The sequence below is a fragment of the Oncorhynchus masou genome, chromosome 31 (assembly GCF_036934945.1).
Source record: "Oncorhynchus masou masou isolate Uvic2021 chromosome 31, UVic_Omas_1.1, whole genome shotgun sequence".
NCBI classification, from domain to species: Eukaryota; Metazoa; Chordata; class Actinopteri; order Salmoniformes; family Salmonidae; genus Oncorhynchus; species Oncorhynchus masou.
In genome coordinates this window covers 59,698,778-59,725,510 of record NC_088242.1, presented here as the reverse complement: position 1 = coordinate 59,725,510, position 26,733 = coordinate 59,698,778, and the positions used below count along the sequence as shown (strand labels likewise).

At 42.6% G+C, this 26,733-nt stretch overlaps 1 protein-coding gene across 3 annotated transcripts in view; it reads right to left on the bottom strand.

Annotated features, from left to right (window-relative positions):
- Nucleotides 1–26,733, bottom strand: part of tspan9a (tetraspanin 9a) — a 278,790-nt gene that overhangs the window by 13,627 nt on the left and 238,430 nt on the right. For all 3 annotated transcript variants that reach the window (XM_064951538.1, XM_064951539.1, XM_064951537.1), the window contains 4 exons: nt 25,146–25,337; nt 22,930–23,004; nt 1,104–1,205; nt 586–717 (listed from right to left, as the gene is read on the bottom strand). In XM_064951538.1, the coding sequence (XP_064807610.1) occupies nt 586–717; nt 1,104–1,205; nt 22,930–23,004; nt 25,146–25,337 (501 nt within the window). The remainder of the gene's footprint in view (nt 1–585; nt 718–1,103; nt 1,206–22,929; nt 23,005–25,145; nt 25,338–26,733) is intronic.

The following is a 26,733-nucleotide window of genomic DNA, read 5'->3' as shown; positions in this document are numbered from 1 at the left end:
ACAAACGGAATGTGTTATAAGCAGATTTAAGAGGATTTTTTGTAATTTTGTTTTAGCTCAAAAAAATACCTTTTTCAAATCCTCCTACATAAGCTACATGCAGGTAAGATGTTTTGATTTCTATATATTATCAGAACGAGCAGATTATGAGGTTACCAAAACCCTTACCATTGCCAAATAACTCTCAAATTAAAGAGATAAGCTCTATTTCCAAATAAAACATTTTCCAATGATAACCACTGTTCCATGCACTCCAAACATGAGCATGTGCCACAGTAACGTAAACTATTGAAAATGTTATTGTGTTCAATGTTTTTGTTGTCATATTCTGATGTTACCCAAGACCTTCATAAACACACAAAAAAAAAAAAAATTCGATACCATATATGAAACGTATTTATTACATTGTTGAGTCAAAGGATCATTGGGTGAAAGGCGCAAGGCTTTTGGTTTCCCATGCTTGTGACATTGATCACATTTGATTGGTTAATCTATGACCTATAGGCCTCCAATTTATTCCAGAGGATCCACATCTCATGACAGTGACTGCCCTGTGTCCGCCTGGTGTCCAGTGTGCCCACTCACCCGTGTCCAGAACATGTTGGTGGAGTTGCGTCCGCACTCCTGGTAGTGCTCCTGGCAGCAGCGGTCGGGCACCACCTTCTCCTTGAGGGCCTCGTGCCAATCTGTGTACCCTACCACCCCACAGCACTTCCACTGCAGGACACATACGGAGGGCGACAGCAGAAGTTAGTGCTACCCGTCCAAAGAGTTCTTAAAACAATTCTGATAAATACGTCAGTAAGTTAGTCTATTGTAATTACGTATGTACGCTCCCTGTAAGATGCTGTCCCTTAAGATGCTGTATCTTAAGGAGCCCATATCATATTCCAAGAAACAGTATGGATGTTCCATACCGGCTGTTCTGTTAATTCAACCATCCATGGTATTTACAGCAAAAATGCTTTCAGGCGAAGGCTTCGCTATAAATGCATTTATGCACTAACCTGAGGTGAACTTGAGTCCACATGAAAGTTATTTTGCTGTTTTACATGTGAAAGTGGATTGTTCACGAAAGGTCATGAATGTCACATACTACATACCTCTGCTTGGATGATGTTCCATGCGTTCCTGAGGCCTACATTGTTGTCTGTGTTGTACAGAGACAAGCCATCCTTCAGGTCCTGCTTGGCATTCTCGCTGACCTGATGACAGATCACACAACACATAAACCTTGGTTAGATAGATGGCTCCAGGTGACCTAGAAATCAGACACATTGGATTATGCCGTATATCATTTGTTCGAATCTGAAGGTTTGACTTTGACGTCGCTCGATTCCCTCCACTGAGCTTACATTTAAATATGCCTTTTGGCATAGCTATTGCGTTTTCCTCTCGACAGGATCTTAACAATACGATCAGTGCTCATGTCATTTCTAATGGATATAAATATTTCATCACACGTGTTAATGAGATTATTGCATACAATCTATGCTTGGCTGTTACAGAGCAGCCGTGTACGCCTAGAGGGCTGGGAAACTACCATGGAAGATTGAAAGCGGTGTGCAGAGATGGGAGTCATTATATGGAGAAATGACACTGTGTCTGTAAGAGGAGTGCGTGCTGGTCTTACAGGACATAAAACAGGCAATTTGTTTCATATTGAAATCTTCAAGCATAAAGCAACTGTAATGTAATGTCTGTAGAAGTACAAGATGTCCCCCCATTGACACGAATGGTACAATAACCGTGGTAACGCTGTCAGTGGAAGTTACAACCCACTGGGCACACCACGTCATTTCAACATGGAAATGTGGGTAATATCTGGTTGAGACGTTGATCAATGAGACTTGAACCTTTATTCCCACCACAACAACAACAACAAAAAACAGAGAAGTTTGTTGAATTCCTAATGTGTTATCTATCACTATGCTTTCAACCATCTTAAAGGACAACCGAATTCCAACGGAAAAACATGTCTGATTTTTGATTCAGTTGTCATCAAAATGTGTTATTCCTGCGCTTTCAACCATTTAAAAGCACAACAAACAGATATTTTGTATTTATACTTCAGTTTTCTCACTGTGCTTCATCACAACCAAATGACCATGTACATTGCTGTTGATATTACATTGAAAATACATATTGCAAGTGATCGAAGCTGTTTGCGATTCTGCACAGATTATTATAGCAAAAGATCTCCACAGACCTGCAAACTTTGAATGCTATCTTGAACATGCACTCTTTCTATGATTAGGCCTACATTAGAAAACGTTTATAATTACAGTAACCTCAAAATGTGGCTATGTTACTCATTGTAAGGTTGAATAAATACTGTTTTATTAGTTTGTAAGATAACCTAACTTTAGGCTATTTACTGTCTTACAAAAGTCATATCGAATTGTGTTTGGTTACTCAACCAAATATCAACATTTAAAATCAGTTTTTTTTTATTGTAAATATTAAATCATCACTGTATGTCTAATAAATCAATGTGCATTTATTTGATGAAAATAACTCCAAATATAATATTATATCATTTATTTTCATGAGCCTCCTTTAGCCATTGAAATACTGATCGTGTGGGCATGTTGATACATTTATTTACATACACAGCCATAATTGGCGGATAGGATCGTCTAGAGTCTAGAGAGCATGGGTAGGCAACTAGATTCAGCCACAGGCCGATTTTTGTCTGAGATTATGGTTGGGGGGGCTGGAAAATTATAATAATATTTTGTAAACTGCAAATTGACAACAACTAAGCCCAAAAATATATTATATTTGAAAATAACAATAATATCATAGCTTGACTACATTGAGACATACATTTTATTTGTGGGAATATATTTACTCAAATAAAACCATTTTTTTATGAATTCCTGTTGATTTTTCAGTCATTTTTGATACAAAAATACAAAACAAATACAGGGGGAAAAATATCCTGCTTTTGACTGCACTGACGCTTTAAGGGAAATGTATCTAATGCTTGGATAGTTTCATCTGAGCCACTGGCTTAATCCTATTCTTTAAATGATTACTTAGGAATTTTGGTAATTAGGCCCTTTATCGACTTCCCCAGAGTCAGAGGAACTTGTGGATATAATTTTTACGTCTCTGCATGTAGTTTGCTAACTCGCGCTAGTGTAATTGATAACTAGCATTAGCACAATGCCTGGAAGTCTATGAGTATCTGCTAACACTAGTTAGTATTGGCTTGCGGAACTACCTCCAACTTCCTTGTAACTGGACACAGAGATAAAAATGGTATCCATGAGTTCATCTGACTCTGGGGAAGTAAGTCAATAAAGGGCCTCATTGCCAAAATCACAAAACTTGTTTTTTTTTGTTTAGTTAGAGACGTAAATCAAACATATAATTTGTTAACTTGTCGACAAGTTAATAGGCTATTTACTGCATTTCAAAAGTGATCTAGATTTGTGTTTTGTTGTCAATGCAACAAAATATCAACATTTGAAGGAGATGTATATTTTGTTCCACTGACTTAGTCTGGATTTAATTCCATTTTGTCTACAAATTAATAATTGATATAATGGATTCACATCTCAACCAAAAACCTAAGTTAAAGAATATGACTAAATCAAATCAAACTTTATTTAAAGGGCATCTGGTGATATTTAGTTGCGTTGACAACCAAACACAATTCAATATCCAGTTTGTCTACAAATTAATAACTGATATGTTGGATTCACATCTCCATCTCAGAATCCAAGTTAAAGAATAGGCTTAAATCGAAACAAGTCTAACTTGATTTAGTCCTATTCTTTAACTTAGATTTTTGGTTCAGATGGTGACGTGAATCTAACATTTGAATTATTAACCTGAAGATTTAAATGAGAAATGAACCAAAGGTTGAAACCCTAGGACACGTATTGTCTGATTGTAGTTGAACCCAGGGTTGAATTGAAACAACAGCTGTTGATGACATTGCAAATGTGATATACGCCTATATAGTATCATTGATGATACAGTATATGACTTATAAAACATGGTTACATTTTATTTGCTCTGTTATACCTACCCTTTGGCATGACTTTGATAGCGACAGTGAGATCTCTCAATAATCATTCTCACGATAGCAGACTGGCAGTGGCGATTTTAGCATGTAAATCTTGGTGGTGCAAACAAACACAAACATTTCCAGGATGCATGCCAGCAAAGTCACTACACAACACAAAACTAAACAAATAGCTTAATTGCACTATAACGGTGACAAACGGTGCCCACAAACTGTTAGGGCCTACATAAAGCTGTCCCAACAGCAGAGTCCCAACACCTTACCACTGCTACACCTTGTCTGGCAGCGAAACAGTTAATTCAGCCTCATTTACTGACTTTTAAAAAACATAGCAGATATGGCTGACTTGCTTAAACAAATGTGGTTTCTACTGACAATTGAGATGGACAAGCTATTGCATAAGGGGACGACAAGCGGATAAGAGGCAATCCGTAGTTTTGATTAAGACATTAATGAGCGAGCTAGGACGGAAAAAGTCAATATAACTATTTGTTCAGCACTTTTGAAATGTACAGCGACAGAATTCAGAACAAGGGCCGTTCTTACAGTATTCTCCCTGTACACCAAGTCAGAACCGTAGAATAAATAAAGGGGGCATATAAGCAGACAATGAAAGCTCTTACAATATTAGATGATGCTCCGTATTGTCCGCTGGCAGCCCCACCACCACATAAAGCACTGAGCTAGGCTGAAACACCTGCATTTTGTAGCTGCCTTACTCAAGAAAACAAAAAAGAGACCAGGTGTGTATGGAGGCTTTATTTAACTCAATGATTTTTTTAAATTTATTTGACCCTGTTTGCAAACTGATATGTGACACATATTAATGCAAAATTAACATGCAAACAGGCAACCCCCCCAAAAAAATGTATTTGAGATTTTTTTGCTAAAAATGTAGGGCTGAAAACAGGTGGGGCTCTGCCCTGAATGACGGGTCACCACTGCACATTGGTAGTAGTCAGTGACAAATATCAAAGCTGGGCTTGGTTAAAACCTCGGATTTGAGACTAAATGAATAGCTGTAGATAAATTAACTCTGCAGCAGGAGGTGCTGCCCAGCCTGTTGTTTTTTCAGATGGTGGATACAACGTTGAAGACCTGACACTGTTTCAAAGGTAAAAATTCAACATCATTTATACAAGGTTTGTCTATGTTGAAAATTGGTTACCATAATGACATAATCCTGCGGTTAAAATGTCACGCATAAAATAACAGTTTACGTTGATTCCTTTTTGCAAATCCAATGTATTTTCCACCTAGATTCCACATCACAATATTGAAACAACGTTGATTTGACCAGTTTGTGCCCATTGGGAAGGAGATGCAGCGTGTCTGTCCTCTCTGATCTACACTCTTACATGAAACACTAACAGACTAATGTGCCTCTCCTCACTAATCTACACTCTTAGATGAAACACTAACAGACTGACTGGGGAGAAGTTGAACATTGTTATTATAGAGGGGCTTGCTGTATAGCAAGAGGGGATAATTATTATGGAACAGGCATCAAAATACACTTCTGGCTCAACAGGAATTGAGCAGCTGGAGAATAACACTTATGACACTCGGGTCTTGCTGAGGACATTCAAATATCAGATTCCCCTTTTGAAAGAGCAGAAGAAGCCCTCTTATATTCAGTGTCACAGTGAGCGAAACACAGCAAAACTTTTGAACTTGTTTTTCTCGAGAGGTGATTCGTTATCGGTCTGGAAAAAACCCACAGAATTGCTCTACCATAAAGGGCGTAAATAAACTATTTGCTGAATTAATCATAAAAGAGGAATTCACTTTTTCAGAATAATTATAATTTCACAAAAAAAGGCTAAGTAATTATTCATTATTCATAACCCACTTAAATTCTCCCAAACTTTTGAAATAAAATTTGCATCATTTCAAATCATTTTTTTTCTCCCAAAGTGGAGCAGTGTATCTGTATTGTTCCTCATCAGCGTGAAGGCATCGTCATATCTGTCAATGTGCAGGGAAATGAGATGAAAAGCACCATAATCTATCTCTGCCTCTCTCAGTCCCATCTCCATCTCTCCTCTCCTCCACGAGTCTCTCTCTCTCTCCTCATTACTCCTCCCCACAGCCACACAATCACAGGAGAGAACAGGGGACCAGTCATCTTCTGATCCCAAAAGCCCATTTTCTTTCTTTCCACCCTCCCTCCAACGTACGTGTGAGAGTCTTCGATATGTCTTGAAATGCAACATAATGATCTCGTTTTTACCACCGCTAACGAGAGGCATAGAAATGACTATGAAACAAATGACAGACTTGATCTCTCACTGCTTTGACCTATTTTTCTCCCTTTGCGGCAGAAATGGATACAAACAATTCTTTTGTGTGAGATAGTTCTCATAACATGCTCGAATCAAGTAAGTCTATGCAGATGGCAAAATTCTTCTCTGATGGCAAAACTATGCCGTTCTTAGAGAAAACTGTCACTCATCACTCATTAACTTCCCTCAGAACCTGTCAAAATGCATCAACAGAATATGTCGAGGAGATATATTGACAGAGTGTAAAATCTCTCTCGTTATGGAGCACGCTGCTGGCTTCATTTGAGCTGCAGATCCACCTGCATCAGCAGAATGGGATGGGAGAGAGACGCCAGCCTTTGCCCCGATCCTGTCCACATTCTGATTGTGCCCACATTTGTCGACAGGTGTAGACAATCAAAAGACACATTGTGATCTGATTGAGATTAGATCTTCCTGACCACCTCCGGAGTTAGTCGAAGACGCGTCTTGTACGGATATCCTTGAAGTGTAAACAAATCCGGATAAGGAAAGCATATGGTAAACGTCACGGTTGTATCGCTCTGACAAAAATGACACCGGCCAGTTGGATTAGATCATGGTCTTCATTAGAAACCGATGGATCAGACACCACAATCCAATACCATGTCCAGCTCTGAATAACATGGGGCATATAGAAATAAATATATTTCTGAAGAGATATCATCCCGAATGAGAGAAAGTGTTCTACAGTTCCCATGTCCAATGCCAGCGCAAAATCTAAAATTTGAAAACATTGTAGGCTACAGAAAGGCCAAGGATTTTAATAGCAGAATCTAAACTGAACTATGTATTGGGGATGCATGCAGGGACGGACTATGATGGCGTTGCAGTAGGAGAGCTCAGTGCATGGCCAGGTATAGTGAGTAGTTGACTGATTTTTCACCTGTACCTTTAGATCTAGCCAGAATGTACGGTGGGCGGGTGGTGAATAGTCTATTCCAGTTGCAAATATCAGATTTGAAAATGATAAGTTGGTATTATAATACAATCCTCAATTTTATTCTATTCTATTCTCTGAATCTTTGAGCATTTTCCAGCTATCAATAAAGTGCAGAAGATGTGCAAACAGGCGCATAGCTTCCTGTAAGCACAAGAAAGGCCACTGTCCAATATAATGTAGGCTTCAATACGAAGAACTCTTTAGGCTACTTCTAGATTGACACTTTATTCATTTATAAAGCCATGTGCTTTACATGCTCCTTTGCAGTTTTTATCGATTGACACTTTTATTCCTGCATTGTCATAATTTGACCATGCGTCTTGCTATAGGTTATCGTCAAGATTTCGTTAGCAACTTATCACTCACTGATCAATGATTTGGAGGAAACTAAACCACGGTCATTCTCCCAGCATGTCACTCTTTCAGGCCTATAGCCTATTAAAGAATATTTACAGTACAAGATTTCAATATAAAGACAACGTCATCCATGCGTAAAGAACAACCCTGTCTCGACCTGTTTGAATAATGCGTTGTGCCATTCAGGAGATGCACTTTGTAGCCTACTCTGTAACATAACCTGTTTATATTTTTACTGTGTGTATTAGGGCTCCCGAGTGGCGCTGCATCTCTAAGGCACTGTATCTCAGTGATAGAGGCGTCACTACAGACCCTGGTTCGATCCCGGGCTGTATCACAACTGGCAGTGATCTGGAGTCCCATGGGGCGGCGCACAATTGGCACAGCGTTGTCCGGTTTAGGGGAGGGTTTGGCCGTCATTGTAAATAAGAATTTGTTCTAAACTGACTTGCCTTGTTAAATAAAGGTATAATAAAATAAATAAATTGCTAATTTAGGAAAGCTAGCTAGCCACTGGAGGACAACAACAACAAGATTCAACAATTCAAGTTGTTTCTGTCAATGACGTATTTCTCTTGATGCGATGCGATAAGAGTGAAGCCAAATCCAAACTGCATCCAGCTGACACTTTTTTTTTTGGTGCGCTAGGACCAGTTGAGCTCACTCAGTTTATCTCAACGCTGATTGGGTATTATTGTATGCTTTTTTAATCAAAGGAGACCAAATGCTTCCTGGCTTCCCTTCCATTCAATGCTACGGGTGGCAACAATGTCACTCTCTTTTTGACCAGACCGCATCAGATAGATGGCCAGCAAATACAGAGACAGAGGGGTGCTGTTTCGCTCGCTTGGATGCTTTCTCCGGTGAGATACATTCAGCCTTACAAAATTGAAGGGAAATTCTGAAAACACAGAGAGACGAAAGATAAATTATTTTATGTTTTTTTTCAGGGTACATTTTTTGAGAAAGCATGCCTTCCCTTGGAAACCATGAATACACGCCACTACTGCTGTCAGAATGGGGCCCTGGGCCAGTGTGAGAGGGAGGAGCACTAACACCCCCTGCCTACTAATGACCTACAGACCTGGGGGGGATGTCTGGCTACTCTGACTCCTTTGTCATGGAACACCATGCTTCTCCTCTGTGATGGAACAATGGCTTTCTCTCTCTGGGACTTGGGTCACGATGGCCATGTGAATGCAAGCAGATGTCAGAATACATTCTTAGTGTCAATGCTTTATAAGTAGAATATAATGTTTGAAAATATTAAAAAAATAATATACGAACAGCAATGAACGGGTGTCACAGGATGACAGACAGAAAGGACACAAGATCAGTTGGATAACAAAGCAAGATCTCTATCATGTAGGAACTGTCTTCCTTAATGTGCAATCATGAGTCTAAATACAAAATCTGGACTGAATCTGACGATTGGTTCTGACAATGATTGCAGATGATTTTGAGCATTAGTGTTACATACAGGGCTTTCACTACTGTAAGAGCATCTGCTAAATGACTAAAGTGTAAAAATGTAAAAGTATTCATACCCCCTTGACTTATTCCACATTTTGTTGTGTTACAGCCTGAATTCAATATTGATTAAAACCATTTCTCACCCATCTACACACAATATCCCATAATGACAACGTGAAAACATATTTTTAGAAATGTTTGCACATTTATTGAAGATGAAATACACATATCTTATTTACATAAGTATTCACACCCCTGAGTCAATACATGTTATTTAAAATACCCTTGACAGTGATTACAGCTGTGAGTCTTTCTGAGTAAGTCTCTAAGAGCTACAATATTTGCCCATTATTCTTTTAAGAATTCTTCAAGCTCTGTAAAATTGGTAAAACCATAGTCTTGCCATAGATTTTCCAGCAGATCTAAGTCAAACTCACTCGGCCACTCAGGAACTCCAGTGTAAATTTGGCCTTGTGTTTTAAGTTATTGTCTTGCTGAAAGGTGAATTAATCTCCGGTGTCTGATGGAAAGCAGACTGAACCAGGTTTTCCACTAGGATTTTGCCTCTGCTTAGCTATATTCTGTTATATATATTATAGAAAAACTCCCTAGTTTAGAGATGTACCATGGGCCTACACACTGAATTTGGAGGACAATCTATCCTGAAGGACTTTATGGGTCCTTGAGGCAAATGTGTGCAGCATGAAGTCTCTAGGTCAAATGGGGAGGCGGATATGAGGGTTTAAGAGTTTAAGAGAGACTGCTGATAACGGTGCTACCTATAAGCCAATCGGGGCCATTCTTTTTGACCAAGTTACTCATGGCCTCATGTTACTCATGGCCTCTAAGTTACCAATCTCTGTGTGAGTTATTTGACGATTTCAAGGGGGGAAAAATCTAAGATTAACAATATGTTTCACAGCTTCGCTGTGAACACTCTACGGGTCCCTAAGTAGGTGAATCACTTGAGAGCTCATTGCCTGACATGTTTACACACATGAAGTGACATGTTCACATGCCATGCTTTTCTCATTTGTGGTGCAGGGAATTACAGCCCCAGCATTGACTTATTTGTAGAAAAGATAGCTCCCACACACACAACATCCCCTTTTTCAAGTAATTTCACCAGATGGTAATTGAAAACAAGAATTAAAAACTCTAAATGACATAGCTCGCTAAACCTGGACAAATGAGGTTAGATTAAGATAAAAAGAGCTACAAAAATAGCTTACAACAGCTTTTTATGTATTTACCACACATCTTACAGCTTACTGTGGCCTTGAGGTGCCTTAATGCTTACTGAGGGAGAACTGTGATCAGACAACATTTCTTAGAGCTCCACACTTTCAAATCCCCACTGTCAAATCCTACCGTAATCCCTTCAACCTGTTTCTCCTGACCTGCTCCTGTAGCATATGCTCTATCTACAGGTCACTGAACACTCCGTTACCTGGCCAGGGCTGCTACGGAGCACACCTGGGTTCAAATACTATTCAGAATTTAAAAAATACTTTTAGCATTTGCTCTAGCCTGCCATTAATTGCCAGATGGTTTTGCCCTTTTGCTACTATTCGATTGGTTCCATTGAGACAGGCAAGATCAATCAAGCCCAGATAAAGCATTTGAAAATGATTTCAAATAGTGTTTGAACCCAGGTCTGCTACTGAGACACAGCTACACCACCTGGAACACTCTAGGACAGAGACAGACCGATGCCCATGCTAAGAGCTGACACAGCTACACCACCTGGGACACTCTAGGACACAGACAGACAGGCATGGGTGCCCATGCTAAGAGCTGGCACAACTACACTCAGCCAGGCTGGGTCCTCCATCGTATCAGCCACATGGGTTGAATTGGGACTGAGCGTCCCCTTTCCAGTGCTCACTTGTCACCAGATTGGGTCCTACTGTATGTTTGGAACCTGTCCCAGTGCATCACCCAGCATCCTTTCCCAGTCCTCACATACAGTAAGACAATCAGCCAGGCTGTGTCCCATCCCATATCTGTCACATAGTTTGGAACTGGTCCCAGGGCCCCGCCCTCACCAGTCCACATAAAATGCCTCCTAACGCTAATGCTAATGGCTATGCTAGCCAGCCAACCAGATGAAGGTGTAATCCAGGTAACCATGAATGAACTATTTAGCAGTCTTATGGCTATTTAGCAGTCTAATGGTTTGGGGTAAGAAACGGCCTCGGAGCCTGTTGGTGCTCTGGTACTGTTTGCCGGACACCATCAGTGGTAACAGTCTACAGCTTGGGTGGCTGGACTCTTTGGCAATTATTCGGGCTTTCCTCTGGCACCACCTGATATAGAGGTCCTGGATGGCAGGGAGTTCACCCCCAGTGATATACCCTCTGTAGAAGTTTGCGATCAAGGATGGTGCATTTTCCATACCAATGGTGGTGCAGCTGTAGAACCTTTTGAGGATCCCTTTGCCAAATCCTTTTAGGGAGGGCTGTTGGCACTATTTTTCATAAAAAAGGAACTACTGCTGCAATTATACATTTGAAATTTGTAATAGAAATATATATATTTTAAAGTAGCTCACCCAGAATGAGGCCACAGCGCTAAAGATGGATGGGTGTAATCTGGTCTTTGGCCAAGCCATCTACTGTAGTCAGATAGTGGGTCATTGCAGGGCCAGTAGTAGAATACTGGAGTAGAGATGAAGCCTGTGATTGCTTATAGAGCACTGTTATAGAGCACTGCTTATAGAGCACTCTGCAGTGGAAAGAGGCGTACCTGTGTCTCTGCCATACCTGGAGGCAAGACTTCCACTGCAGAGCAACCATGGGAGGGGAAGTTATTAGCCTGAAATCCAAACTGATATGCTATATATTTCACTGGTGAAATGTAGCATAGCAGTTAGATTCCAGGCTAGAAATGTACTCCAGTAAATTGACATATTCATGAACATTAGAGCATAATCACAAGATGAAATCTCAATTTTGGAGCCTCTATTAATAGACTGCTAAATGCTGCCAAAGTGTCTGTATGTCTGTGATTTCCAGATCAAATAGCCTTGGTAAATTAACAATTCCATCTTTTGGGGATGTGGAGAGCCTAACACGGCATACTATATTTAGTCTCTCTCTCTCTCTCTCTCTCTCTCTCTCTCTCTCTCTCTGTATATATGAATGAGAGAGGGGGGGAGAGCGCAGAAGCGCAAGAGCAATATGTTCAGGGCCTGATCTCCATTCAATTCTCAGATACAGTAGCCTTCAGGTATGGGGTTAATGCCACAAATTCAATTATAATTAAATTCCCTCTCCCGGTAAATTAAATTTAATTCAATTACAATTCTAGGTAAGTCTTTGAATTCAGAGATAATTATATTTGTCTCAATTCCAATGTTAGATAAAAAAAAAAAAACATGTTTTAAGTGAGAAAATGTATTTGTCTGAAGCTGAAAAGGGAACTCACATGAGCACCACAATGCCTTTTCCACCCATGCCCTACCAAGGTTTTCCAGCACACAGCTTTGACCTATTACAGTAGCTATGTTCTTATTGTACTTCAAACATGTGTAGGCAGGCTGCTTAGGATTCAAAACTAAATACAAGTACAAACATAACATTAAGCTACACATTATTTTGACAGCGTTAATAAACTGTCCCTCGATAAGCACAGCAATTGATAAAACAGGACCATGTTTGAAACACAAGTAGTTCTGAGCTTATGTCAATATTACTCAGGTAAGCTAACAGCTACAGAAATCAGGAATGCAGACTATCTGCTTGATCTATCTGAGCTAATGTGTCCAACATACCTGTTGTTATATTGGGCACCTAATGACCAAAATGTTATGTTATTATGATTTTTTGATTTTTTTTAATTATGATTTTTTTTTTCAATAACATGTTTTGCTAAAATAAAGGTTTAAGAAAAGACAGGCATAGACCACATTACTACAAGACAAAACAGCTCAATCAAGCCAGATGGCTTGCTTTCATTTCATTAAAAGCATGAGAAGGTAACGTAATGGGATAATGTTTTACTGTGGTGTGTGAAGAATCCAATACTTTACATTGCATGCGGTACAAATCACATTATTGTGGAAGCACCTCTAAGAGCCTGAATTAGGCTGTTTGAGAAGGTTTGAATCCTAAGCAGCCTGCCTACACAGTTTGAAGTACAATAACAACATAGCTACTGTAGTAGGTTAAAGCTGTGAGCTGGAAAACCTTGGTAGACCATGGGTGGAAAAGGCATTGTGGTGCTCATGTGAATTTCCTTTGTTTTTCGGCTTCAGACCAATGCCAATTATCACTTAAAATTCAGTTTTTCATTATTCATTTCCATGGTTTTTACACCGTAAAGTGATTATGCAACATTATTATACAACATTATAATACATGCTCTCTTTGTGAACCCTCACAATATTGATTTTATTTATAGACAAGATTCCAGCTCATAATCCTACTGAAGAATTGTCAAGAACAAGGAAGCAAAGCCTAAAGAAAATATTTACTATGCGATTAAACAATGTAGCTGGCTAGATGACCATAGGAGTGCAAAATATGGATTAATTGTTTTCAATGAAAGGGTTCTTAAAAGTTCTCTCTCGCTAAGGCGAGCTGTTACCGTGAATATATCATAGTCATCCTCCTCAGCGTGTCAAATGCAAGCTGATTTGGAGGAAGTCCATCTGAATGTTCCCTGGGACAACGGTGGTCTACTCTGACATCATGCAGTGAGATGTTCCAGTGGGAGGAGGACATCAACAAGCGCATAGAGATGTTCTAGTGTTCTGTCAACCAGCTGGTGTTTGCATTCCTCTGTGACAGGCACATGTCCACACAATCTGAAACTTTGCCATAAAATCACTGTGTCCCTGTGTAGTCCCGTAGGGCAGGGTTTCCCAAACTCGGTCCGACATCATTATACTGAGACCGTGTCAAATGTTAAAAGGATGTATTTGGGTGCTTTTGTTCATGTCCCCTGATACTGCACAATGAGCAAAGAGGAAGTGAATCGCAGCTGGGGTAAGTTTGTCAAAAACAAGACAAATCACAATATAAAAAGCCAATAGCCATTTACAAACGATTGAGATTTACTTCAGAAATAGGACAATTATCCTTTAATTAACCGCCTGTCCTTTGTAACTATACCAAATGTAACATATCATACTGATTTCAGGGTCCTGGATTTGCATTTACTATGTTACATCGAGTCTATGAGACCAGGCTGGCACACAGCAAGTCACGTAAGCAAGCAATGATCCTGATGTTGTTTTAACCTGGTCCAGCGTGTGGAGCCCCTGACTACATTTTACTTCTGGAATGTTGATTTCAGATTTTCTGTAAACACACTGAAAAGGAATTTGACACTGTGTTGATCAGTCGGCACGCATTTGCATTATAAATGTTAAGACGGCAGGAGAGGGAATTTATGCCGAAGCTGGAATTTATTCTACAGGTGTTTTAAACAGTGATGCTGTCAGTCTAAGCACGCACAACTGAGGTTCTCTTTACACGTACGTTTGGGGTTCAACCATAGCTAAATTATTGTTTCTTAACAAAGCAATTTGTTTTCTTAGCGTTGGTGTTTATAGTGGTCTTGGTTGTTCTTAGTCGAGGAAATGTAGCGTAGTTAACTGCAGGGTTTGCCCTGTCTGAAATCTGTCTACCTCGTCTTGATGTTACCATAGCTTGCAATGAAAATTAACCTGATTAGCATGGCAGTTTTCCAAAGATTGGTGAGTTTAAACTTAATGTAACTAACTAGAAAATATTATATATTGTGGTGCATGAACTGGCCATACAAGTTAGCTAACACTACACTCTTAAATTGGCTAAGGTTACTTAGCTAGCTAAAGTGAATTGGCTATCATAGCAGCCAAGGACGTCCGCTAGATTATTTTGTGCATATTTGTTTGTGCTCCGATTACACGCAAGTGTGTAGATCAGCAGTTTACACATGATGACTTTTGCCTTGTATGGAAAAACTTATTTGGCAAAATATAGCTAGCTAGCTAGCTTTCCTCGCTTGTTGGTTAGCTACCTAGCCAATGTTAGCTCTTATCTGTTGGGTATACCGTTAAGTTAGTTAGATACTTAGCTAATCAAAATGTCAGTTTGCATTTATTGATTAACCTCAGCTACCTATGTACAATAGCCTAGGTTTGTTCGCATAAACGTCTTGTGACTGGTATTTTCTAACAAGTTTTATTTTCGAACAGTTTGAATTGAGGTGTGTTCAGCCTCCTCATTAATTCACATAAGAAGTAGCCCATTTCCCTGTTGGGGTCAATTTATGTTTGAGGCTTTACTTCTCTCTTCGACTAGAGCCAAAACACGTCCCCAGTACTTCCCCAGATTTAGTATGCAGACATTAACGCATCTATAGTCAGAACAGGCCTTCCACAAACTTTTCCCCCCTGCGACATTTTCTGGCTGGCACGCGCATTGCCTTCATTATTTTTTCTTACAAATAATAACATTGGATATGTGTGCGTTCCTCTCAAAGTAAGTGCGTTATTTTCTGTAAATCGTGTTGTCGTTTCTACTGTAGAATATCATATGTACAGTATGTATGGAGCATAACGTATTTACTGTTTTATTCACATTTTGAAGTACTGGTGATAAATCATGCATTCCAATTATTGCATAGATTGTAATGGACACATGTGTAAAATACTTTTTTACTGATTAAGATGAGCTAATGCTAAGCTATTTGCCAGCTATGTGTGGCGCCATGTTAAGCGTCTGTCAGACCAACGATGTTGTAACAAAATGAGGTGACGGGATGGTTCACTCGACTGACTTATGGTGTTTTCAAGACAACAGGATCTCTGAAAAATCAAATCATGACATCAGTGATCTTCAGGTTGGAAAATTGGAGTTCCCAAGTTGGAATTCCGAGTTGGACAAATGTTCAAAGCGAGTTCCCAGTTGTCTTGAACGCACTGAAGTCGGGAGTTGGAGATCTGAGTTCCCAGTTGTTTTGAATGCGGCATCAGACTATGGTACCTCAGGGTTGCCTGCTCAGACCCCCTTTCCAGGGGTTTTATTTTTATTTAGCTTTTAAATACTATGATGCCCCCCATCATAGAAATATTTCCTGCATCATATCCCCCCCAAGATATCTTCCCCCCGTAGATTTGAAAACCCTCTACAAATGAAATTAATTCCCCCACAAACCCCCTAAAATGGTTTCTTCCATATCGGGCAACCCTGTTCAGCTTTGGCGCTACGGTTAGGCTTGGCAGTAGGATTGCATTTTGGGTGATCTGTGAGGTAATCATTTTATTAACTTTGTGATTTGTCAAAAACTGTGAACGACTTGTCAAGTACTCCGGTTCTTGTATACAGTGTAACGAGTACATTGAAGATTTGGAAATATACTGAAAATTGGCCAAACTAAATTAATATTTTTCAGGCAATGACCTTGACTTTGACTTTGTTTATTTCAGTCTTATAGTGAATGGCATTCTGGGATTAGTTTTTGCTTGCCAAACATAAACAAACATGGCTACCATCACAAAGAATGTAACTGCTGTTACATCTCTTTTCTAAACAATGCTACCTTTCTCCCTTGTGCTCACCAGAGATGTGGTACATTGTGAACAAGTCTAGCTGTTAGGTCGCTAACTTATGTTTTTTTTTTGTCAGCGCAACCAATTATTTAGACTGATTCATGGAATGAGTTTGGCTGCGGATGTGTTCCGTGTGATGCTTGGATGATGAAGTTCACATATCTTTTACAATAAAACATTGTTTCTTCTATTAGACAACAATGCTTTTTAGACGTGTTTGTTGCATAATTCGTTATGTTGCTCCTGTTCCAATCACATATTTGCAGGGACCTGTCACGACTTCCGCCGAAGTTGGTCCCTCTCCTTGTTCGGGCGGTGTTCGGCGGTCGATGTCACCGGCTTTCTAGTCACCACCGATCCATGTTTCATTTTGTTTTATCTTCATTGTACACACCTGGTTTCCATTCCATAATCATGTTCCTTATTCGGGACGCAAGAGTGTGAATGCCCTCATCTACTGTCTGACGGGTAAAGCACTGGAATGGGCGAACGCCATCTGGGGAAGGGAAGGACCGGCTTTTGACGATTATGAAGATTTCACCCTGAACGACTATATCATCTCAGACAGGGGGTGAGGAGCGCACAAGAGTTTGCGCTGAACTTTCGCACTCTGGCCGCCGGCGCGGGATGGAATGAGCGGCCCCTGATCGACCACTACAGGTGTAGTTTACACGAGGACATTCGCAGGGAGCTACCCTGCAGGGACACCACCCTTAACCTTGACCAGCTGGTGGACCTATCCATCTGGCTGGATAATCTGTTGGCGTCCCGCGGACGTCCGGATCGGGGTCCGTCAGTTCCATCCCCAGCACTTCCGATCCAACGCTGATGGAGCTGGGAGGTGCTGCTATGAGGGGGAGTGGAGGGGGGACCATTCCCTGCACCACCTGTGGCCGTAGAGGGCACACTGCTGGTCGGTGCTGGGGAGGTTCTCCAGGGAGTGGAGGTAGCAGGCGGAGCGCTGGTGGGTCATCCCAGGTGAGTAGGCAACTGACTCACCCAGAGCTCCCTGTTGTTTATAGAATTTCCTGGGTTTTCCCTGCATTCCCAGTATAAGGCGCTAGTCGATTCAGGCGCGGTTGGGAACTTTATTGACTGTTCCTTTGCACGTAGTTTAGGGATCCCTATTGTTCCTGTTGATGTTCCTTTCCCTGTACATGCCTTAGATAGTCGTCCTTTGGGGTCGGGGCTGATTAGGGAGGTCACTCTTAGGGAGCTCCACTCTGTATGATAGCGCAGGAGGGTCACGAGGAGAGAATTAGTCTCTTTCCGACTCTCCTGCGTTTCCTGTTGTGTTGGGCCTTCCCTGGTTGGCCTCACATGACCCCACTATTTCGTGGCAACAGAGGGCTCTCAAGGGATGGTCCCGTCAGTGCTCAGGAAGGTGTGTAGGCGTTTCCTTGGGTGCAACTACGGTGGAGAGTCCAAACCAGGTCTCCATCATGCACATTCCCCCCGAATATGCCGATTTGGCACTCGCCTTGTGTAAAAAGAAGGCGACTCAATTACCACCCCATCGATGGGGGGATTGTGCGATAAATCTCTTGGTAGACGCAGCACCTCCCAGGAGTCACTTGTATCCTCTGTCACAGGAGGAGATGGCGGCTATGGAAACATATGTCACCGAATCTCTGGGACAGGGATACATTCGGCCTTCCATTTCACCTGCCTCCTTAAGTTTATTTTTTGTGAAGAAGAAGGATGGAGGTTTACGCCCGTGTATTGACTATCGAGGTCTTAATCAGATCACAGTAAAGTACAGTTACCCGCTACCTCTCATAACCGGTGTGACAGAGTCATTGCATGGGGTGAGCATCTTCACAAAATTGGATCTCAGGAGCGCTTACAACCTGGTGCATATCCGGGCGGGGGATGAGTGGAAGACAGCATTTAGTACCACTTCTGGGCATTATGAGAACCTCGTCATGCCGTACGGGTTGATGAATGCGTCATCAGTCTTCCAATCCTTTGTAGATGAGATTTTCAGGGACCTGCACGGGCAGGGTGTGGTGGTGTATATAGATGACATTCTAATATACTCCGCCACATGCGCCGAGCATGTGTCCCTGGTTCGCCGGGTGCTTAGTCGACTGTTGGAGCATGACCTGTACGTCAAGGCAGAGGAATGTCTGTTCTCCCAACAGTCTGTCTCCTTTCAAGGGTACCACTTTTCCGCGTCAAGTGTGGAGATGGAGAAAGACCGCATTTCAGCCGTGCGTAATTGGCCGACTCTAACCACAGTAAAAGTAGGTGCAGCGGTTCTTAGGGTTTGCCAACTACTACTGGAGGTTTATTCGGGGCCTTGGTCAGGTAGCGGCTCCCATTACCTCCTTGGTGAATGGGGGACCGGCGCGACTGCATTGGTCAGCTGGGGCGGACAGGGCTTTTAGTCACCTGAAGGCTCTGTTTACCTCTGCTTCCGTGCTGGCTCATCCTGATCCCTCCTTGGCATTCATAGTAGAGTTGGATGTGTCCGAGGCTGGGATAGGAGCTGTGCTGTCTCAGCGCTCGGGTACGTCACTAAAGCCCCGCCCCTGTGCTTTCTTTTCGAAGAAGTTCAACCCGGCAGAGCGAAACTATGATGTGTGGGACCGGGAGCTGTCGGCTGTTGTCGGGGCTCTGAAGGTGTGGAGATATTGGCTTGAGGGGGCTAGACACCCTTTTCTCATCTGGACTGACCACCGCAATCTGGAGTACATCCGGGCGGTGAGGAGACTGAACCCTCGCCAGGCGAGGTGGGCCATGTTTTTCACCCACTTTGTTTTCACCCTTCATACAGACCAGATTCCCAGAACGTATAGGCAGATGCTCTGTCCCGGATGTGAATCGGTTTTCTAAGTCCTGCCATCTCCATCCTTTGCCCGGTCTCCCTATGGCTCTACAGACTGCGGAGGCACTGTTCACCCACGTCTTCCGGCACTACGGGGTGCCTGAGGATATAGTTTCTGATTGGGGTCCCCAATACAGGTCTAAAGTCTGGAGGGCGTTTATGGAACGCCTGGGGGTCTCGGTCAGCCTCACCTCAGGTTTTCACCCCGAGATAGTAACGGGCAGGTGGAGAGAGTTAACCAGGATGTGGGTAGGTTTCTGCGGTCCTATTGCCCGGACCGGCCGGGGGAGTGGGCGGTGTTCATCCCCTGGGCGGAGATGGCCCAAAACTCCCTCTGCCACTCTTCCACTAACCTATCAGCCGGTCCTAGCACCGTGGCATCAGAGCAGATCGAGGCTCCTGCGGTGGATGAATGGTTTCGGCACTCGGAGGAGACATGGGATGCTTCCCATGTGAGTCTACAACGGACCATCAGGCGGCAATAGGCGAGTGCCGACCGCCACCACAGTGAGGCCCCGGTGTATGCACCGGGGGACCGGGTCTGCCCCTTCGCCTGCCCTGCTGGAAGCTGGGTCCACGGTTTGTGGGGCCATTTAAAGTCCTGAGGAGACTGAACAAGGTTTGTTTTAGGTTACAACTCCCCCTGATTACCGTATTAACCACTCGTTCCATGTGTCTCTCCTCAGGCCGGTGGTGGCTGGTCCGTTCCAGCAGTCTGAGGTGCGGGAGGTTCCTCCGCCCCCTCTGGACATCGAGGGGGCCCCGGTGTATACTGTGTGAGCCATCATGGACTCAAGTTGTCGGGCGATAGACCTTCAGTACCTCGTGGAGTGGGAGGGTTACGGTCCGGAGGAGAGATGCTGGGTGCTGGTGGAGGACATCCTGCATCCGTCCTTACTGTAGGAATTTCACCGGATCGCCCTGCGCCTCATCCCCCGGGTCATCCCCGAGGCTGGAGCCGCGCCACCAAGCCCGGGGGCTACTGTCATGACTTCCGCCGAAGTTGGTCCCTCTCCTTGTTCGGGTGGCGGTCGACGTCACCGGCTTTCTAGTCACCACCGATCCATGTTTAATTTTCGTTTTGTTTTGTCTTCAATGTACACACCTGGTTTCCATTCCATAATCATGTTCCTTATTTAACCCTCTGGCTTCCCCTTTTGTTTTATGCGTGATTGTTCTGTCAAGGTGTTCCGTGTACGTGTTCTGGATTGTTCATGCTTATCCTTGTTGGATTATTGTTGATATTGAGTAAATATTGTGGCTTTACTTATACCTGTGTCCTGCGCCTGACTCCGCTTTATTCCATTCACCTGGAACATTGACAGGACCACTCAACAATGATTACAAAAATGTGATCGTACGCATCAAAGGGTTAAAAAAATTATTTACGGATTTTCATCGAGATTGGTGTCATATTGGCTTAGATACGATGATAGGGAGATTTGAATTTAACACTGAGCTTCAACCAATGCCTATATTAGATGTGATTATTGTCGTGTCTATAATAAATTCCAAGAATTAATTTCCCAATTCAACATTATCGACAAACAAGTTCTCAAATTCAATTGCCTCTCACTTTTAGGCTAATAATGTTAGTGTTCAGACAGCCTAGCTATACTGGAAAGTTGAAATTATTTAAAACAAATCCTTCAGTCAATGTTTGATACTAAGTACATTTGATACTAAGTGAATAAAATGTACACATAATGCATTCCAATTCAATTTAATAAACAAATTCCAATAAAATTCCAATTCAAACAGTCTTATTCCAATTCCTTAATTTAAAGATTGTTGAAATTTGAATTGAATTGAATGTAAATCCACTTCATGAGTTCATTCAAAAATGTAATTGGAATTTCAAATTAAATTAGAATTTACCTCAACCCTGGTAGCCTCATGTAATCTAAAGACACAGTCTAAAAAATCCTGTGTTGAACCATTTCTGGTCTGATGTGAGCGAGAAATACCACATTCAATAACTAGCCATTTGCAGTAACAGCTTCACATTTCATTGATACATTTCAGGCCATCAGTGTTATCATCACTTCATCTAACTTTAATGTGCAAGTTGAGATACAAACACAATCTGTGGAGATGGAGGACTCATAAACCTGCCTTGAGATGACTCTTACAGTAAAGCCTAAAGTCGGGCCTTACAGCAAAAAACATCATACAAATCCTCTCCAAGTAGGAGTGCTGATCTAGGATCAGGGCCTGTATTTATAAGGTGTTTCAGTAGGAATGCCTTTGCCTTTTAGATTACATGGATGGGTGGACCTGATCCTATATTAGCACTCCTCCTTGGGCCCAGGTTCTCCTGTCCATCCTTGATAATATAAAAGGCAAAACTGATCTCAGATCAGCACTCCTACTCTGGAATGCTTTGTGGATACGAGTCCAGGCTTCTTTGGCTGATGATCACCCTACACCTTCACAGATTATCTGAGACTGCTGCACTGCTGTCAAGTCAAGTACCCTCCCATAAGATCCTTTGGAAAGGTTTAGTTTGGGTTTATGCCGTTAAGCTGGTGTTATCTGAAGATGGCATTATCGACGGCAGACATATTTATTCCTGATGGTGCATGCCTGCTGCATGCATGGGAGACGGGGAGAGATCCAGATCTCTGAATGAACTGGGTGCTAACTGCTAAAGGAATTCCTTTATCTGTCGGAGAGGCTGACTTTGAACAATGACCTCATGTCCAAAGAATTTGAATATAAAGAAGAATAAAAATCTAACTCACACAATGTCCCAAGAAAAAGAGGACCATTTTATTGCTGATCCATTTGACCAACACAAAACATTTGCCTCAGGCTTGGTTACTTCATCTATCTGGGAACATTTATAGGTTGATTTTAAGACTTCCCCCATGGCTGTCAATAACCTCCAGGGCTTTACATGCCATCCAATGTTCTCAGATTCTCAGACCCTGGCCATACATAGCAGCACAAAACCCCACCCCATGCCCTAAGGGTCATGGGAAACGCTGATCTAAAGCTTCAGAGTAAGTAGGACATATAGCAGGAGAGTGGGGCTAAGGCAGAGCTGAGGACTAATTACACTGAGCCATTTGGCCAGGGGTGAGACTGCATTTTGTTGGCTGACCTGTGATCCTTTTGACCCCGGGGGTCAGCCCTGTGGGGTGAAGACGCTTAACCTCTCGCTGTGAGACAAGTGTCTTTGAAAGAGGAGACTCTCTCAGCATGGAACAACTGGGCAATGCTTATGTACGTGACACCATTTGTGTCTTGAGGCTTCTGGGGTGTGTGTGTGTGTGTGTGTGTGCAAACATGCAGCGTTTTCACGTCAATAAATGGTAAGTAGTTACATGCTAAGTGAATTCTGATGTCGTTCAGCACATTTACATTCATATGTGTAACATGGGATCATATAATATACAGTATCATAAGTTAACATGGGGGACATTAAAGTATCCTTACCTTATCTGAATACACGAAGAACAGGATGAGTAGTATCAGCTCTGCCAGCAGGATTATCAGCAAGACAATGAAGAACTGCAAGGGAGAGAGGAGATGGAGAGAATGAGAGAGAGACGGAGTGAGAGAGAGAGAGCAAGAGAGGGAAATGAAGAGACAGAGGAAGAGAAGGAGAGAGGGGGAGGGAGAGAGATGGAGATAAGGTGAGTGCCTGGGGGCCAGTGAACATCCCGAGGAGGAGGTTTAATTTCTCCACAGATTCTCCCACGTAGCCCAGCATCTCCTCACTCCTTCAGCTAAATACTGACTCTATCCCTTCTTCACAGCATGGGAGCTCAGCAACCGGCAGATTCAGAAATTCAATTTGAGGAGAGTTCTATTCATTTTGCCCTGTTTGTTTTGGATGTATTATTTGGGTCATGGTACATATGAAAAAGGATCACAGTGAAAACTGCACGGACAGTTGTTTATTGAATTTGTAGGTGGCCAGGTCAGCATTTGATTGTTTCATTGAATCTTTTGTCTTTTGTTGACAGGTCCCACAAAGTCTGTTTGTCATGTTTCCTCCCGGTGTGGAAATTTTCTGATTATATAGACTCAATGTTGGTGCTCTGATTGCTTAAACAGACACAATGTATGTGTGAGTGTGTTTGTTTGAGTATTTGTGTGAGGGTGTACGTGTGTGTCTGTGCGTTCATACACCCACTTTCATGTCTGCAATGTCAGCCGAGTGTGTTACACATTTCAATCTTCCCTTGAATTTTGCGATGGGCTCTTTCAACTTGTCTAGCCTAGCTTGAATCTCCTGACGGCAAAGGTTCTCTGACCTTTATCTATTTCAAATATTTCTAATCCAAAGAGAGTTTGTTCACAGAAGAACTTCACAAATAATATGTCAGACCGGTACCTCAGATCTGGCTGCCCCCAGGAGGGCTAACTTCACTCTGATGTTTGCAGACAGACTGACAGATAGAAAGACTGACTGTTCAAAACATCCCAGGTTTGGGCGAATATGAAATACCCGTTGGCTCAATCTGATATGATTTAACAGAGATGTGGTATGAAACTTTTACATCAGAGTTCATTATTTATCACTATGGTGTTCTGACTGAGATCCAGGCCCTCTCTGCCGCTTTCTCTCTCTCTCTTTTTTCCTCTCTCTGTCCCCCCTCTCTTTCTCTCTGTCTCTCCGTGTTGTTAAAGCAGGTAGTGTATACCTACCGCTGTGCTGATGTGGAGGATTTGGTATGCTCTTAACTGAGACGTGTGCTAGCTTCTCCAAGGGATTGGAGATGTTTGATATTCCGCAACTCTCATTTTTAAGTTGATTTAAAAAGTTTCACATCCAGTTACATAAACCTATTTTTAAACTTTGCTGATTAAATCAAACTTGAGAAAACTCTTGAGACTTTTTCAGGAACAACATGAGTCTAGAGACAAACAAGAGTATTCTTTGTGTTAAATAATTCAGGGCGTTCAATTTTTTTTCCTTACCAATGCAATGGATGTGCCATTATGAGTGCTACATAATTCAATCATGTAAGTGACACACGTCCTCACACTGACACATCTTTCAATCAGGCTGTGACCACGGCCATGGAGGAGAGCCGATGGGTTACTGTTCATTTTCAGAATGGGAGACTCCCGCAGTGGCTGGCGCTCGGGTCGAATTTTCTCTCTGAACCCCTGAGGTTTTTTTTTTACTGAAGATTCAACTCCCCGTTGAGCTCGTTAGCCTGGCTGCTCTACTGATGACCCATTTGAAGAGTAACACAAATAAGGCTGCTGTGAGTGTGTATGTGAGATTTGTTTTATTTTAACAATGTCTTTGTTGGCCCAATAGTTACATCATTAAAAGCACAAACGTTACTTCATTTAAACAGACCTAGAAAGTTAGAACCAAGCCCCCCTCCACGTCCACTGTAAATAATCCCCCTGATGCCCCACACCCCTACACAGTCCTCCAGATCGTACACCAGCCCCCCATATACTGTACACTTGCCAGCACTGTCTCCTTCTCCTTACAGAACAGACACCCCTCCCCACTAATGGATCAAGGTGCGACACCTATCTGTTCTTAGCGATAGCGCTGTAAATAATCTCTGAACGAGCCCAGTTGTACAGCACAGACCCCCTCCACCTCCTGCTGCAGCAGCCTGATGGACTTAATATGTGTGTGTGTGCACGTGAGAGAGAGAGAGAGAGAGATCATAACTCACGCTCAGAAGCAGGCACTTGTTCTCCTTGATGGCGCCCAGGCAGCCCAGGAAGCCGGTCACCATGACGATGGCGCCGATGGCGATGACCAAGTTGGCAGCGGAGAGCGACGGGAAGGAGGGCGAGAAGGTGGCAAAGCTGCCCTGGGATACAGACAGCCAGATGCCCACGCCGAGCAGCCCACAGCCACACAACTGCAACGCAAGAGATCAGAAGAGAGGAAACCAGGTAAGTCAGGTAGGAAATACTCATCACAAAGAAATATCTGTTCAGGATGAATTGGAGTCGGCAGAAAACATGCCATCCAATGCTTCCACAGTTTCTTTGCAGGTCCGAAACGAGCATGCATATTCACACATAACGCAAAGTGTTATATTCCCCGAGAAAATGTGTATTTTCATAGTCTTCACGAAGTACAAATCAAAGGGACCATATAAATATCCCCAGAAAGGCTGTGTTGGTAGGCAGACCTCCCTTTATGCACCAGCATCCATCCCAAACACACACAAAACAAGAGCTTTTACAACTATTACAGAACATGAACGGATTCTGTTAAACCAATAAGAGCTCCACTGGAAATTATGAGCAGAAATGCTTTCGACAGGTCTGAGCAGCTTACTGACATAGAGCAAACACAGAAATACACACACACACACTGAATGTAGTCTAGGCGTATAACACTTGTAGGGACACGGCACACCTCTAAGGGGAGCAGTTCCCCCGGGCTGCGATTCCTCTACAGTCCACTGCCCCCTACAGAGACTCACTCTGCGGGGCCTCGTTGAAAGTCTCTCAGATCTAGCATGCACTCCATTAATGCACCGCAGTGTTTTTGGAAGAGCCTGATCGGGCAGAGAGTTGCCCGGGTTCTGTCTGTGGTTGTTCCGCCCATCCACGAGTGGTAAGAGCAGACAGGACAGACACTGGCTGCATCCCAAAAGGCAACCTTTTCCCTATATAGTGCATTACTTTTGACCAGAGGTTTATGGAGCTCTCATCATTTGAGATACAGCCTAATACTATGATTTGGACAGACAGCCCGCCGTGCCTGCTGGCCCCAGTGAAATATCAGCGGGTAGGTAAGTGGTGACATTTTCACTCCGACTAATATAATTCAATATTCAATGCAATCTTGTCATGAATAACACATTACAATGAGGTGAAATATGGTTAGACGCCATGGTAAATCTTAGCCCCTCCTCCATCCCTCCCGCCTTGTGGAGGGAAAGTGTACAGTGTACATTTAAAACTCTTGACACTGGAAGTCTTTGACAGTGCAGTCATGTCTAGACATTAACACATCAGTGCTCCTGAACACATTAACGCCCGTCCGCGATATAGGGAGCCGTGTACTGTGCACTAACCAGCCTGCAAACCTTCAGCCCCAACACAGGAACGAACACAGGCGAACCTGGAGTCGTATTTCTGAAGAGAATTAGACAAAAACAAAATGATAAATCACATGTACAGTGTATCCCCGAGCTAAATGAGTTGGGTAATTGGACTGACAAATAGCTCCTTCAATAACTCTAAGCGATGAGCACTTAACAAACAAGCCTTTCGCTACACTCGCATAAACACCTGCTAACC